The sequence below is a fragment of the Nerophis lumbriciformis genome, linkage group LG31, assembly GCF_033978685.3.
Source record: "Nerophis lumbriciformis linkage group LG31, RoL_Nlum_v2.1, whole genome shotgun sequence".
Classification (NCBI taxonomy): domain Eukaryota; kingdom Metazoa; phylum Chordata; class Actinopteri; order Syngnathiformes; family Syngnathidae; genus Nerophis; species Nerophis lumbriciformis.
The window spans coordinates 4,590,001-4,602,093 of record NC_084578.2 but is presented as its reverse complement, the minus strand read 5'-3'; the positions used below and the strand labels follow the sequence as shown (position 1 = coordinate 4,602,093).

Here is a 12,093-nt window from a genome sequence, read left to right as displayed (position 1 = left end):
TAATAGATAGCGTTAGCTAGATAGTTAGCAATGGATAGCATTAGCTAAATAGCGAGATAGTTAGCGATATATAGTGTTAGCGAGATAGCTATATAGTTAGTAATAAATAGCGTTAGCTAATAATAATAATAATACATTTTATTTAGTATAGCGCTTTTCAGAGCACTCAAAGACGCTTTACAGGATAACACATTTTAAATATAAAACAGTTTAAAGTAATAATATAAAATATTAATAATACAATATATATATATATATATAATAATAATAATATTAGCTAGATAGATAGTTAGCAATAGATAGCGTTAGCTAAATAGCTAGATAGTTAGCGATATATAATGTTAGCGAGATAGCTATATAGTTCGTAATAGATAGCATTAGCTAGATAGTTAGCGATAGATAGCATTAGCTAAATAGCGAGATAGTTAGCGATATATAGTGTTAGCGAGATAGCTATATAGTTAGTAATAAATAGCGTTAGCTAATAATAATAATAATACATTTTATTTAGTATAGCGCTTTTCAGAGCACTCAAAGACGCTTTACAGGATAAAACATTTTAAATATAAAACAGTTTAAAGTAATAATATAAAATATTAATAATACAATATATATATATAATAATAATAATATTAGTTAGATAGATAGTTAGCAATAGATAGCGTTAGCTAAATAGCTAGATAGTAAGCGATATATAATGTTAGCGAGATAGCTATATAATTCGTAATAGATAGCGTTAGCTAGATAGTTAGCGATAGATAGCATTAGCTAAATAGCGAGATAGTTAGCGATATATAGTGTTAGCGAGATAGCTATATAGTTAGTAATAAATAGCGTTAGCTAATAATAATAATAATACATTTTATTTAGTATAGCGCTTTTCAGAACACTCAAAGACGCTTTACAGGATAAAACATTTTAAATATAAAACAGTTTAAAGTAATAATATAAAATATTAATAATAGAATATATATATATATATATATAATAATAATAATATTAGCTAGATAGATAGTTAGCAATAGATAGCGTTAGCTAAATAGCTAGATAGTTAGCGATATATAATGTTAGCGAGATAGCTATATAGTTCGTAATAGATAGCGTTAGCTAGATAGTTAGCGATAGATAGCATTAGCTACATAGCGAGATAGTTAGCGATATATAGTGTTAGCGAGATAGCTATATAGTTAGTAATAAATAGCGTTAGCTTATAATAATAATAATACATTTTATTTAGTATAGCGCTTTTCAGAACACTCAAAGACGCTTTACAGGATAAAACATTTTAAATATAAAACAGTTTAAAGTAATAATATAAAATATTAATAATACAATATATATATATATATATATAATAATAATATTAGCTAGATAGATAGTTAGCAATAGATAGCGTTAGCTAAATAGCTAGATAGTTAGCGATATATCATGTTAGTGAGATAGCTATATAGTTCGTAATAGATAGCGTTAGATAGCATTAGCTAAATAGTGAGATAGTTAGCGATATATAGTGTTAGCGAGATAGCTATATAGTTAGTAATACATAGCGTTAGCTAATAATAATAATAATACATTTTATTTAGTATAGCGCTTTTCAGAACACTTAAAGACGCTTTACAGGATAAAACATTTTAAAGATAAAACAGTTTAAAGTAATAATATAAAATATTAATAATACAATATATATATATATAATAATAATAATATTAGCTAGATAGATAGTTAGCAATTGATAGCGTCAGCTAAATAGCTAGATAGTTAGCGATATATAATGTTAGCGAGATAGCTATATAGTTCGTAATAGATAGCGTTAGCTAGATAGTTAGCGATACATAGTATTAGCTAAATAGCGAGATAGTTAGCGATATATAGTGTTAGCGAGATAGCTATATAGTTAGTAATAAATAGCGTTAGCTAATAATAATAATAATACATTTTATTTAGTATAGCGCTTTTCAGAACACTCAAAGACGCTTTGCAGGATAAACATTTTAAATATAAAACAGTTTAAAGTAATAATATAAAATATTAATAATATAATATATATATATATAATAATAATAATAATATTAGCTAGATAGATAGCTAGCAATAGATAGCGTTAGCTAAATAGCTAGATAGTTAGTGATAATGTTAGTGAAATAACTATATAGTTAGTAATAGATAGCGTTAGCTAGATAGTTAGCGATAGATAGCATTAGCTAAATAGCGAGATAGTTAGCGATATATAGTGTTAGCGAGATAGCTATATAGTTAGTAATAAATAGCGTTAGCTAATAATAATAATAATACATTTTATTTAGTATAGCGCTTTTCAGAACACTCAAAGACGCTTTACAGGATAAAACATTTTAAATATAAAACAGTTTAAAGTAATAATATAAAATATTAATAATACAATATATATATATAATAATAATAATAATATTAGCTAGATAGATAGTTAGAAATAGATAGCGTTAGCTAAATAGCTAGATAGTTAGCGATATATAATGTTAGCGAGATAGCTATATAGTTCGTAATAGATAGCGTTAGCTAGATAGTTAGCGATAGATAGCATTAGCTAAATAGCGAGATAGTTAGCGATATATAGTGTTAGCGAGATAGCTATATAGTTAGTAATAAATAGCGTTAGCTAATAATAATAATAATACATTTTATTTAGTGTAGCGCTTTTCAGAACACTCAAAGACGCTTTACAGGATAAAACATTTTAAATATAAAACAGTTCAAAGTAATAATATAAAATATTAATAATATAATATATATATATATAATAATAATAATAATATTAGCTAGATAGATAGTTAGCAATAGATAGCGTTAGCTAAATAGCTAGATAGTAAGCGATATATAATGTTAGCGAGATAACTATAAAGTTAGTAATAGATAGCGTTAGCTAGATAGTTAGCGATGGATAGCATTAGCTAAATAGCGAGATAGTTAGCGACATATAGTGTTAGCGAGATAGCTATATAGTTAGTAATAAATAGCGTTAGCTAATAATAATAATAATACATTTTATTTAGTATAGCGCTTTTCAGAACACTCAAAGACGCTTTACAGGATAAAACACTTTAAATATAAAACAGTTTAAAGTAATAATATAAAATATTGATAATACAATATATATATATATATAATAATAATAATAATATTAGCTAGATAGATAGTTAGCAAGAGATAGCGTTAGCTAAATAGCTAGATAGTTAGCGATATATAGTGTTAGCGAGATAGCTATAAAGTTAGTAACGATAGTGTTAGCTGGATAGATATTTAGCGATAGATAACGTTAGCTAGATAGATAGCGTTTGCTAGATAGCTAGTTAGTTAACGATATATAGCGTTAACTAGATAGCTAGATAGTTAGCGAAAGATAGCTCAATAGGTAGCGATAGCTAGCATTAGCTAGATAGTTAGCAATAGTTCACGTTAGCTAGATAGTTAGCGATAGATAGCGTTAGCTAGTTAACTAGATAGTTAGCGATATATATATATATATATATATATAGCATTAACTAGATAGCTAGATAGTTAGCGATAGAAAGCGTTAGCTAGATAGTTAGCAATAGATGGTGTTAGATAGATAACTAAATAGTAAACAATATATAGCGGTAACTAGAGAGCTAGCGATAGAAAGCTTTTGCTAGATAGTTAACAGTATACAGCTTTAGGTAGTTAGCAATATATAGCGTTAACTAGATAGCTAGATAGATAGCGATAGATAGTGTTAACTAGAAAGATAGATAGCAATAGATAGCGTTACCTAGAAAGCTAGATAGATAGATAGCGATAGAAAGCGTTAGCTAGATAGTTAGCAATATATGGTGTTAGCTAGATAACTAGATAGTAAACGATATATAGCGGTAACTAGATAGCTAGCGATAGAAAGCGTTAGCTAGATAGTTAGATAGTTAGCAGTATACAGCTTTAGCTAGATAGCGATAGATAGCGTTAACTAGATAGCTAGATAGATAGCGATAGATAGCCTTAACTAGATAGCTAGATAGATAGATAGCGATAGAAAGCGTTAGCTAGATAGTTAGCAATAGTTGGTGTTAGCTAGATAGCTAGTTAGTTAACGATATATAGCGTTAACTAGATAGCTAAATAGATAGCATTAGCTACATAGCTAGTTAGTTAGCGATAGATGGCGTTAGATAGATAGCAAGATAGTTAGCGATGTATAGCATTAACCAGATTGTTAGATAGTTAGCGATAGATAGCGTTAACTAGATAGCTAGATAGCTAGCGATAGATAGAGTTAACTAGAAAGCTAGATAGATAGATAGCGATAGATAGCGTTACCTAGAAAGCTAGATAGATAGATAGCGATAGAAAGCGTTAGCTGGATAGTTAGCAATATATGGTGTTAGTTAGATAACTAGATAGTAAACGATATATAGCGGTAACTAGATAGCTAGCGATAGAAAGCGTTAGCTAGATAGTTAGCAGTATACAGCTTTAGCTAGATAGCGATAGATAGCGTTAACTAGATAGCTAGATAGATAGCGATAGATAGCCTTAACTAGATAGCTAGATAGATAGATAGCGATAGAAAGCGTTAGCTAGATAGTTAGCAATAGATTGTGCTAGCTAGATAACTAGATAGTAAACGATATATAGCGGTAACTAGATAGCTAGCGATGGAAAGCGTTAGCTAGATAGTTAGCAGTATACAGCTTTAGCTAGTTAGCGATAGATAGTGTTAACTAGATATCTAGATAGCTAGCGATGGAAAGCGTTAGCTAGATAGTTAGCAGTATACAGCTTTAGCTAGTTAGCGATAGATAGCGTTAACTAGATAGCTAGATAGATAGTGATAGAAAGCGTTAGCTAGATAGTTAGCAGTATACAGCTTTAGCTAGTTAGCGATAGATAGCGTTAACTAGATAGCTAGATAGATAGTGATAGAAAGCGTTAGCTAGATAGTTAGCAATAGTTGGCGTTAGCTAGATAGCTAGTTAGTCCACGATATATAGCGTTAACTAGATTGCTAAATAGATAGCGTTAGCTACATAGCTAGTTAGTTAGCGATAGATGGCGTTAGATAGATAGCAAGATAGTTAGCGATGGATAGCATTACCCAGTTTGTTAGATAGTTAGCGATAGATAGCGTTAACTCAATAATTAGATAATTGGCAATAGCTAGCATTAGCTGGATAGTTAGCAATAGATAGCATTAGCTAGATAGCGAGACAGTTAACGATAGATAACGTTGGTTAGATACTTAGCGATAGCTAGATAGTTAGCAATAGATACGGTTAGCTAGATAGTTAGTGATAGATAGCATGAGCGTTTTTTTTATTGCATACACTTTGTAATTGTGAAAAATATAGAGTTAATTGTCGAACAAATGTGTTAAAATCACTAACGGTGACATATGCTACTCGGTGATGTTTGCTTTGAAAAATGTAACCGTGAGAAAGAAACAGTTTGTTGCTCACTTCCACATTGTAAACAACGCCTTCATCAAACAAGTATGCCTTCCCAGCCCCCACAATGCATTGCAAAACCACCACAATGAAAACAAACGGCTGAAGCACTGTGGATAGACCAAAATGGTACTCACCACGGTGGTCCGTGCTGACGGTTACGACGGCGACCTGGCGGGGAAACGAGCTCATGCCCGACACCCCGTTGAGCGACTCGATCTCGAAGGTGTAGTTGGCGTGCGCCGAGAAGTCCGTGACGGTGACCGAGGCGCCGGTCAGGCCCGACGGCCGCGGCAGGAAGCGCAGGTCTTCCTCGCACAGCCGGCACTGCTCCGGTGTGGCGCCGCAACGTTGGCACCGGACGTCGTAGGTGAGGTCCCGGCGGCCCCCGGCGTCGCTGGGCGGCGACCACTCCAGCGTCAGACACGTGTCGTTCAGGGCGAAAAGTACGTTGCGGGGAGGGGAAGGAGGACCTGTCACAAGAAGAAACTGAATCACTGAAAACGTCATTTTAGTCTTTTACACTTTCTTCACCGAGTGTAGTAGAACACTTTTAATATACAAAACCTAAAACCAGTGAAGTTGGCATGTTGTGTAATTCCTAAATAAAAACAGAATACAACTATAAGCAAATTTTAGGCTTCATAATGCACCACACATTTTCAATGGGAGACAGGTCTGGACTGCAGGCAGGCCAGTTTAGAACCCACACTCTTTTACTATGAAGCCACGCTGTTGTAACACGTGGATTGGATGAGGGGTTCCCTCAATCATCAGGAGATTTTTTAATCTCCTGATGATTGAGGGAACCCCTCATGAAACAGGCCTGTAGAGATGAAGTAGTCTTGTGATTTTTTCCCCCACACATACATATATTGCGCTCTACTACGGTATCGAGCACTATTTTTTGGATAACCTTATTAAGACATATATATATATATATATATATATATATATATATATATATATATATATATATATATATATATATGAAATACTTGACTTGATGAATTCTAGCTGTAAATATACTCCTCCCCTCTTAACCACGCCCCCAACCACGCCCCCCGCACCCACCCCCACCCCCCACCTCCCGAAATTGGAGGTCTCAAGGTTGGCAAGTATGGAGGGGAGACAGGTCTGGACTGCAGGCGGGCCAGGAAAGTACACAATTTCCCAACTCATATGGAAATGGGGTTTGTAGATTACCATAGTAACTAGTAGGGTTGTACGGTATACGGGTATTAGTATAGTACCGCGATACTAATGAATCATATTCGGTACCATACCGCCTCTGAAAAGTACCGGTCCAGCGCACCCTAAGATTTTTTGTTAAAATAAAGCCAATAGTACCATTTTTTCTGGTCCCCTTTATTTAGAAAAGTACCGAAAAGTATCGAAATAATATTGGTATCAGGACAACACCAGAGGTGGGTAGTAACGCGCTACATTTACTCCGTTATATCTACTTGAGTAACTTTTGGGATAAATTGTACTTCTAAGAGTAGTTTTAATGCAACATACTTTTACTTTTACTTGAGTATATTTATAGAGAAGAAACGCTACTTTTACTCCGCTACTTTTATCTACATTCAGCTCGCTACTCGCTACTAATTTTTATCGATCTGTTAATGCACGCTTTGTTTGTTTTGGTCTGTCAGACAGACCTTCATAGTGCCTGCGTTTCAACAAATACAGTCACTGGTGACGTTCACTCCGTTCCACCAATCAGATGCAGTCACTGGTGACGTTGGACCAATCAAACAGAACCAGGCGGTCACATGACCTGACTTAAACAAGTTGAAAAACTTATTCGGGTCTTACCATTTAGTGGTCAATTGTACGGAATATATACTGTACTGTGCAATCTACTAATAAAAGTTCCAATCAATCAATCAAAAATGTGAAGGAAAAAATACCCTTTTTTTATTTCAACCGTACTTCCCGTCAAAAGCCTAAAGACTGACTGTACAGTTCCTGTCTTCACAATAAAAGTGCCGCTCCATCGCGCCTGCGCTTTCAAAATAAGAGTCTCCGAAAGCCAGCGCAAACAAGCTAGCAAGCTACGGAGTTTGCCGCCAATGTATTTCTTGTAAAGTGTATAAAAACGAATATGGAAGCTGGACAAATAAGATGCCAAAAACCAACCAGTTTCATGTGGTATTGGACAGAAAGGAAGACTTTTTTTTCTCTTCCATTCGAAAATGTGGACGTTATCATCACTACTGTCTGATTCCAATCAATGCAAGTCATCAGAATCAGGTAATACACCAACTTATATTCTTGTCTTCATGAAAGAAAGGAATCTATATGTGTTAAACATGCATGTATATTCATTAAAACACCTTTAACATGTAAACAAAAACGGCAAAATAAATAAATATAAATTATATACTGTATATATCAATGTATGTATATATATATATATATATATATATATATATATATATATATATATATATATATATATATATATATATATATATATATATATATATATATATATATATATATATATATATATATATATATGATATGTGTGTGTATGTTACTCATTAGTTACTCAGTACTTGAGTAGTTTTTTCACAACATACTTTTTACTTTTACTCAAGTAAATATTTGGGTGACTACTCCTTACTTTTACTTGAGTATTAAATCTTTAAAGTAACAGTACTCTTACTTGAGTACAAATTCTGGCTACCGTATTTTCCGCACTATAAGGCGCACCTAAAAACCACAAATTTTCTCAAAAGCTGACAGTGCGCCTTATAACCCGGTGCGCTTTATATATGGATTAATATTACGATTCATTTTCATAAAGTTTCGATCTCGCAACTACGGTAAACAGCCGCCATCTTTTTTCCCGGTAGAACAGGAAGCGCTTCTTCTTCTACGCAAGCAACCGCCAAGGTAAGCACCCGCCCCCATAGAACAGGAAGCGCTTCTTCTACTGTAAGCAACCACCCGCCCGCGTAGAAGAAGAAAAAGCGCGCGGATATTACCGTACGTTTCATTTCCTTTGTGTGTTTACATCTGTAAAGACCACAAAATGGCTCCTACTAAGCGACAGGGATCCGGTTCATGAAAAGACGCAATCTCTCCATCCGCACACGGATTACTATTTCACAGCAACTGATATTCCTGTGAACCGCACTGTGGATACAACGGGAGCACGTACGGTGAATATTCGCACCACAGGGAATGAGAAGTCATCCTTCACTGTGGTTCTAGCTTGCCATGCTAATGGCCAGAAACTTCCACCCATGGTGATATTCAAAAGGAAGACCTTGCCAAAAGAGACCTTTCCAGCCGGCGTCATCATAAAAGCTAACTCGAAGGGATGGATGAAGAAAAGATGAGCGAGTGGTTAAGGTAAGTTTAAGTTTACGCGAAGAGGCCGGGTGGCTTTTTTCACGCAGCCCCGTCCATGTTGATATACGACTCCATGCGCGCCCACATCACGCTGGTTTTAATATATTATTAAAGTTTGACTGACCTATTTGACTGTCTTTTTGACATTCCTTTAGCGCAGTTAGATGCGGCTTATAACACGGGGCGGCTTATAGGTGGACAAAGTTTTGAAATATGCCGTTCATTGAAGGCGCGGCTTATAACCCAGGGCGGCTTATGGTGCGGAAAATACTACTCTACCCACCTCTGGACAACACTAGTCACTAAAATATCATGCAAAAGCGCAGATTCCAACCATAGAAATACTTTGTATAGTTCAAGACTTACAGTCATTAGAAAACATTCACTGCACATCATAATGGCAGCTACACTTTACATCTTAAAGATAAAAAAATATATATATTATTAATTTTCCCAGGTCTGATCTAAACCCAAGGTAGCAGCAGGAGGGTGACACCTCACTACATGATGTCATTGGCGCCACTAAAGCATTCCTTGTGCGTAACCCCGACACTTGGTTATTCTGCAGAGTAGAAACGTTGCTGTCAGAGAGGAACACATATAGTGAGAACAGAACAGGACCCGGGCATCGACCCCCGGGGGGGAAACCGCAGCGGAATTCTAAATGCTGCGGCCAATTATAAAGACGTTTACCCCGGGAACGCAATGGTGATAAAAGTTCAAACGTGCCTTCATATCTCAGATGGTGTCTGTGTTTGTGAGCACTGGGCTGTTGTCAGCGGGGAGGACTTTCAAGACCTGGGAGGTTTGAAAACTCCTTCCCTGCCAGGCGACGCCGTGTTTGCCCTCGTCCCGTTCCGCTACCTGTCCCGCAAATGACAACAAGGCTCCTCCGTTCTCTTATCGGCCATCATCTCACCTCCTCTATTCTCTCCATCCGGCAGGATCCACCCACCCGGCCTCCCCTGGATCAAGCCCACCGCCATCAATCAGCCGCTATTCTCCTCCAGAGGGAGATTGGGATCACTTTCTCTCTTCACTGTCTGCTGCAGCCATGTTTGCTCCACCTGGGTCGCCCGTCTGATGTCTTCCCTTCCTCCCGACGTCCTCCTCTTCATCTCAGGTTGTTTTTTCACATTTTGCTCGTTTTTATTGCAATTATGGCACACTTGCCAACCTTGAGACCTCCGATTTCGGGAGGTGGGTGGAGGGGGGTGGGGGTGGGCGTGGGAGGGGTGGGAGGGGGGCGTGGTTGGGGGCGTGGCTAAAATGGGAGGAGTATATTTACAGCTAGAATTCACCAAGTCAAGTATTTCAGATATATATATATATATATATATATATATATATATATATATATATATATATATATATATATATATATATATAAAAATAACAAATACTTGACGTTCAGTGAATTCTAGCTATATATATATATATATATATATATATATATATATATATATATATATATATATATATATATACATCCATCCATCCATCTATTTTCTACCGCTTGTTCCCTTCGGGGTAGCGGGGGGCGCTGGAGCCTATCTCAGCTACAATCGGGCGGAAGGCGGTGTACACCCTGGATAAATCGCCACCTCATCGCAGGGCCAACACAGATAGACAGACAACATTCACACTCACATTATATGTATATATATATATATATATATATATATATATATATATATATATATATATATATATATATATATATATATATATATATATATATATATATATGTATGTGTGGGAAAAAAAATCACAAGACTATTTCATCTCTACAGGCCTGTTTCATGAGGGGGGGTTCCCTCAATCATCAGGATAAATCTCCTGATGATTGAGGGCCTGTAGAGATGAAATAGTCTTGTGATTTTTTTTCCCACACATACATATATTGCGCTCTACAACAGTATCGAGCATTATTTTTTGGATAACCTTATTAAGACATATGTATATATATATATACAGGTAAAAGCCAGTAAATTAGAATATTTTGAAAAACTTGATTTATTTCAGTAATTGCATTCAAAAGGTGTAACTTGTACATTATATTTATTCATTGCACACAGACTGATGCATTCAAATGTTTATTTCATTTAATTTTGATGATTTGAAGTGGCAACAAATGAAAATCCAAAATTCCGTGTGTCACAAAATTAGAATATTACTTAAGGCTAATACAAAAAAGGGATTTTTAGAAATGTTGGCCAACTGAAAAGTATGAAAGTGAAAAATATGAGCATGTACAATACTCAATACTTGGTTGGAGCTCCTTTTGCCTCAATTACTGCGTTAATGCGGCGTGGCATGGAGTCGATGAGTTTCTGGCACTGCTCAGGTGTTATGAGAGCCCAGGTTGCTCTGATAGTGGCCTTCAACTCTTCTGCGTTTTTGGGTCTGGCATTCTGCATCTTCCTTTTCACAATACCCCACAGATTTTCTATGGGGCTAAGGACAGGGGAGTTGGCGGGCCAATTTAGAACAGAAATACCATGGTCCGTAAACCAGGCACGGGTAGATTTTGCGCTGTGTGCAGGCGCCAAGTCCTGTTGGAACTTGAAATCTCCATTTCCATAGAGAAGGTCAGCAGCAGGAAGCATGAAGTGCTCTAAAACTTGCTGGTAGACGGCTGCGTTGACCCTGGATCTCAGGAAACAGAGTGGACCGACACCAGCTGGACTGCTGCTGAGTGGTCCAAAGTCATGTTTTCTGACGAAAGCAAATTTTGCATTTCCTTTGGAAATCGAGGTCCCAGAGTCTGGAGGAAGACAGGAGAGGCACAGGATCCACGTTGCCTGAAGTCTAGTGTAAAGTTTCCACCATCAGTGATGGTTTGGGCTGCCATGTCATCTGCTGGTGTCGGTCCAGTTAAGGGTTGAATTGTCCATCCTTGTTCTATTCTCTGTCACTATTTTTCTAACCATGCTGAACTCTGATGATGCATTGATGTGTGGCACGCACAAAAGTGCTTTCATCAAATGCACTAGATGGCAGTATTGTCCTGTTTAAGAGTGTCACAACATTGCTGTTTACGGCAGACAAACTGCTTTACGGTATATAAAAACGTGACTGCTGTTGTTGTGTGTCGTTGCCGCGCTGGGAGGACGTTAATGAAACTGCCTTACAATAAACCCACATAAGAAACCAAGAACTCGCCCTCCATCATTCTACAGTTATAACGTGATTGGGCAGGTATGCTGGTTATATATTGGTTAGCGTCTGAATTTCGGGAGATTTTCGGGAGAAAATTTGTCCCGGGAGGTTTTCGGGAGAGACGCTG

The 12,093-nt window shown here is 36.2% G+C and overlaps 1 protein-coding gene across 2 annotated transcripts in view; it reads right to left on the bottom strand.

Annotated features, from left to right (window-relative positions):
- LOC133574058 (ephrin type-A receptor 6-like) overlaps positions 1-12,093 on the bottom strand; it is a 515,834-nt gene that overhangs the window by 209,804 nt on the left and 293,937 nt on the right. For both annotated transcript variants that reach the window (XR_009811371.2, XM_061926082.2), the window contains exon 5: positions 5,573-5,908. Coding sequence is in view for 1 of the 2 variants with exons in the window: in XM_061926082.2 (XP_061782066.1) it covers positions 5,573-5,908 (336 nt within the window). In the remaining variant the exon portion in view is untranslated. The remainder of the gene's footprint in view (positions 1-5,572; positions 5,909-12,093) is intronic.